The sequence below is a fragment of the Sinocyclocheilus grahami genome, unplaced genomic scaffold, assembly GCF_001515645.1.
Source record: "Sinocyclocheilus grahami isolate Dianchi unplaced genomic scaffold, SAMN03320097.WGS_v1.1 scaffold1892.1, whole genome shotgun sequence".
Lineage (NCBI taxonomy): Eukaryota > Metazoa > Chordata > Actinopteri > Cypriniformes > Cyprinidae > Sinocyclocheilus > Sinocyclocheilus grahami.
The window spans coordinates 54,275-58,987 of NW_015507071.1; the positions used below are offsets into that span (position 1 = coordinate 54,275).

General features: G+C 36.1%; 1 protein-coding gene across 1 annotated transcript in view; it reads left to right on the plus strand.

The window, feature by feature from the left end:
• Positions 1 to 4,713, plus strand: part of scarb2b (scavenger receptor class B, member 2b) — a 34,624-nt gene that overhangs the window by 14,718 nt on the left and 15,193 nt on the right. Inside the window, exons 5-6 of the mRNA XM_016259656.1 lie at positions 1,144 to 1,235; positions 1,320 to 1,439. Coding sequence (XP_016115142.1) covers positions 1,144 to 1,235; positions 1,320 to 1,439 — 212 coding nt within the window. The remainder of the gene's footprint in view (positions 1 to 1,143; positions 1,236 to 1,319; positions 1,440 to 4,713) is intronic.

Here is a 4,713-nt window from a genome sequence, read left to right on the forward strand (position 1 = left end):
TTGTTAGGTAGGCCATATAACAATGAGTTACAGTAGTCCAGGCACAAAGTTATAAAAGCATGAATAACAGTTTCAGCATCTTTGAAATTGAGTGATTATCGTAAACTGACAATATTGCAAAGTTGGTAAAAACAGGACTTGACAAGCTGGTTGATATGGGGTTCAAAGCATAGTGCAGAATCAAATAGTACACCAAGATTACGTACAGTAGGGGAAGGATGTACTCTAACTCCATCGATAAGAATCAGAGGAGACAAAGGATTTTGTCCATGCAGGCAAGATGTTAAAGAAGTAGGAGGAAAAACAGAGTTGAGCTGTGCAGGAAAAAAAATTTAATTTGCGTCAGATCGTCAAAATCGTCAGCCGTAACTGTGGAAATTTAGACCATGGCGTTTGATGATCTGACCCAGAGGAAGGACTACATATTTATATTTATTATATTAACATATATTTCACCTTTTTGTTGTTACATTTATATATTATTTTAATAATGTTTTTAATATTCATGTTAAATTAATAAATAATCAAATGTATACTAATTAAAATATAATATAATTAATTAAATCATATTTTTGTTATCATAAGCATTTTTAGTTATATTATTTAAAAAAATTATAAAATGTATATTGATTTTCTAAAAAAAAAATTATAATTTTTTTTAAATGTAATATATATATATATGTGTGTGTGTGTGTGTGTCACTGTGGTCATTATAGTAATTGTGTACCACTGTCTTTAGTGTTAATTATTTAAAACAACTTTAATAATTTTTGGAAGAATAATGTCAAATGAAGTCAAATGTAATACAATACTAAGATCTGTTAATGCATCTGTTTTGTTACGGTATTCTATTAATAATTTATCTAATCTATTATTGATTTTATTATGAATGATATTATAATTATTAGTATATTATTATGAATTAATATATTGTTATAAATATGTTTAATAATATTTAATATTATTACAGTAAATTATATTTAAATATTGTTATGTTTTATATTTTATAAAAATGGATTCAACTTTTTTTTATTTGTTTTATAAAAACAATTCTAATTATTTCACAATATAATCTAATTAAAATATATGTATAATTTTTATTGTCATGTCTGTCTCATATCTGGGCTGTTCTTGTGTTGTCAGAAAAACGGCAGTGATGACGGTGAGTTCGTGTATCACACCGGAAAGCAGAACTACCTGGACTTCGGACGCATTTACACCTGGAAGGGAGAGAAGTAAAGACTCCGATTCTCCTGAATATCATATTTTCACGAGGCAGAGCTAGAGATGATTGATGGTTGCTGTGCTTTGTGTCTCAGGATGCTGTCCATCTGGAAAACCAACCAGAGTAACATGATCAACGGCAGCGACGGCAGCGGCTTCCACCCGTTCCTGAGCAAAGAAGAGCGGCTCAACGTCTTCACCCCTGACCTCTGCAGGTACAGTCAACAAGATCTGTAACGTACAGTGTCAGGTTATCAGACAACTCGATCAGCAATGCAATCAGTGAGCAATTCAGATTAATGCAATAATGCAACAATATTAGTCAATCATAGCAGTGCTGTGGCAGCATTAGTTCTTGTGCTAACTCTGATTTGTGAAAGAGCTCATGTCGATCCAACTGAATTTCATAAAAACCTTTGTACAGGATGACCTTGCATCTGGACAATAGAGCATGAAGCTGAACAGGGCCGTTTCTAGCCAATTTGACGCCCTAGGCGAAATAATTAGTATCTGTAATATCATTGTGTTGCCACTAAAGGCCTGTATAGCCCTATGTAACTATCCCTAGTGGCTAAGACATTGCACATCATTTACACAAAAAATCACACATAAATTAATTTTATTACATTTTGATTTGGATACTATATACTATACTACTACATATTGTTTAGATATTATCAATGGCTATTTTTTTGTCTTTATCTGTTTTTTGTTCAATTTTTTTGTTGTTTCTTGAAACTTTTTTTGTAGTTTCTTGATTTAAAGTGTCAGTTATTGCATTATTATTTCTTTCAAACCTATAAAACCCCTTTGTTACCCCAAACTACATATAAAAGCTTTATCAGTGGCATAAAAGTCATATTTCAGGGTGACCCTGCCACTCTATATCACAACCCTGCTAAAAGTGCCAGTACGTGCATTCACTGGCGCCCCTTCAGCTGGTGGCGCCCTAGAAACGGCCCTGAAGCTGAAGTCCTGAAGCTGTTGTTCTCATGTGTGGTTATTTCTGAAGGCTGATCTAAGTGTCTGTTTGGCAGCACATGTGTTTTCTGTAGTGTCTCAATGAGAACCGGATCATAAATCACACACATCCGGACCTCCAGAACATGCTGTAATATAATGGAAAATGCATCTGTTCAAGCTTTTCCACGGGAACTTTCTGAAAGTCAGCACATGTGGATGCCAGTGTCTCCTCCGCTGCTTATAATAATTAATATTTCATATATTTATTTATATTATTACATTATATTTAAATATTTTTAGAATTTATATTTGATTATAAAATGTATATTCCAATATTTATTGAAATTAAATATATTTACATTTTTTATATTTTAATTATTTTATAATCTAGAATAGAATAGAATAGAATATATGACTTGAGTACACAATGATGGGTTTTATATGAATTTTGATCCACATATTATTCATGTTATATATAATATGATACATTTATTTTCATTCCAAACTTTCATTTTTTTATATTTTCAGTTTTAATTTTACTTAAAAAAAAATGTATGTGCTTTCATCATTTTTGCTGGTATTTGTTATTTTTTTGATATTCCTATTTAGGTTAAATATATTTTTTATTTCAGTTTTAATTTTAGTTCATTTTTTTTATTTCCAATTTGTAATTTTAGTGCTTCAACATAAATTTACTTAAGTTATTTCTATTTTTCGTTTATTATTCATTTGTTTTGTCCATTTAATAATTATATTTTGTTTCATTTCAGCAGTTAACAAAAATAACTCTTAAAAATAAAATCTTATTTAGACACAATCAGTTCTTTGAGCTTCTAGATTTTAATGTTCAAACAGTCCTTCTATATTTAACATAGTTCATGTTTGTTTTTCATTCCTGGATAAACGCAGTTTAGAATTGAACACACTATAATACACCAGTTGCTTCTTTATAGAATATTTCTACAAGAGACATATGAAGTATTATAATTATTGTTGAGATATGTAACCCCTCTCCCCCGGGTCCTCTCCACCACACCTCGTTCTCGCTCCGAGTGGGTCTCCGGCATGGGATGCGGACGCACTAGCAAGGAGGCTAAAGACTGCAGCCTCTAGCGTCAGTCGCTAGTGCGTCTCTTGAGATCAGGGGAGTGAGGTTTTACCTGCACAGCACTTACTCGCTGGCCTCCGTTACACTCACCCCCCTAAGCCTCACTCCCATCCGGGTCACGGCACCAATGTAACCCCTCTCCCCCGGGTCCTCTCCGCCATACCTCGTTCTCGCTCCGAGTGGGTCTCCAGCATGGGAGGCAGACGCACTAGCAAGGAGGCTAAAGACTGCAGCCTCTAGCGTCAGTCGCTAGTGCGTCTCTTGAGATCAGGGGAGTGAGGTTTTACCTGCACAGCACTTACTCGCTGGCCTCCGTTACACATATATTCATACAATAATGACATGGTCTTAGTTAAAATGTCTTTTTAAGATGCGTGTGGCTGTTAGAACAAGAAGTAGTTGCTGATAATGTGGATGTTTTTAGCCACAGTAGTGATTTACTGTAACTGTTGGTGGAGCTGAAGATGTTGAGTCTGGAGCTCTCTGTATAAAGCACCGTGTGTGGAAATGCAGAAGCTGTGAGTCAGTAGATCTGTGTTCATCTGCTCGACCTCTCCTTGTCAGATTCTGTTCCATGTCTGTGTTTGTTTTCCTCCATCCCATGTGCTCCGTGTTATGTTTATGTCCTTATTTGGTATTTGAGTGTGTGTGTGTGTGAGTGTGTGTTTTAGAGAGTGTGTGTGTGTGTGTGTGAGAGAGAGTGAGAGAGAATGTCCAGTGTTTACAGTAGCAACAAAACCTCTTCACGAGACATACACTTATCTTGGACATAAAATTGATATTGCAGGAGAATGGAAAGAGCAAGTAGACATCATCCTGTCAGAGTACACATGCAGGCTGGACCTGATTGATAAATGTCCACTGACTTTGAAGCTGGAGGCTATTAGACTGGTGGCACTGTCTAAAGTACAAGATCTGTTCTCCAACATTCATATCCAGCAGAAAGTGCTGAGCGAAATAAATAACAAAACAGTGAGCTTAGTGTGAAAGTGGTTTGAACTAAATACACATAGCACTCGTGACATTATTTTTCATCCCCAATGGGAAGGAGGACTGGGGGTACCAAACATGATATGGGTTTATACCAGCATGCGGATTTCCCACCTTCTGAACATGCTGAATAATGATGACAAAGATGTTAGGGAGATGGCTCGATCCTCCCTGTTCCTGGACCTCAGGAGACGCAAGGTGCCGATAACCAGGGAGTCAGAGCCCCACTTCCTTGGCTTCAAAAGAAAATCCAGCGGGAAACTGGACACTCACTCTGCTGGTTTTGGTGTCTGGTCAGACTGGCCGGACCTGATCGATCTCTGTGTAAGAACTGGAGTATCACTGAAGTGGGTCCGGTCTGACTCTGAGAGTGTGAGGGTCTCCGAGGATATCATCACTGACCCCCAGACTTATGTCAGAGCAACAGC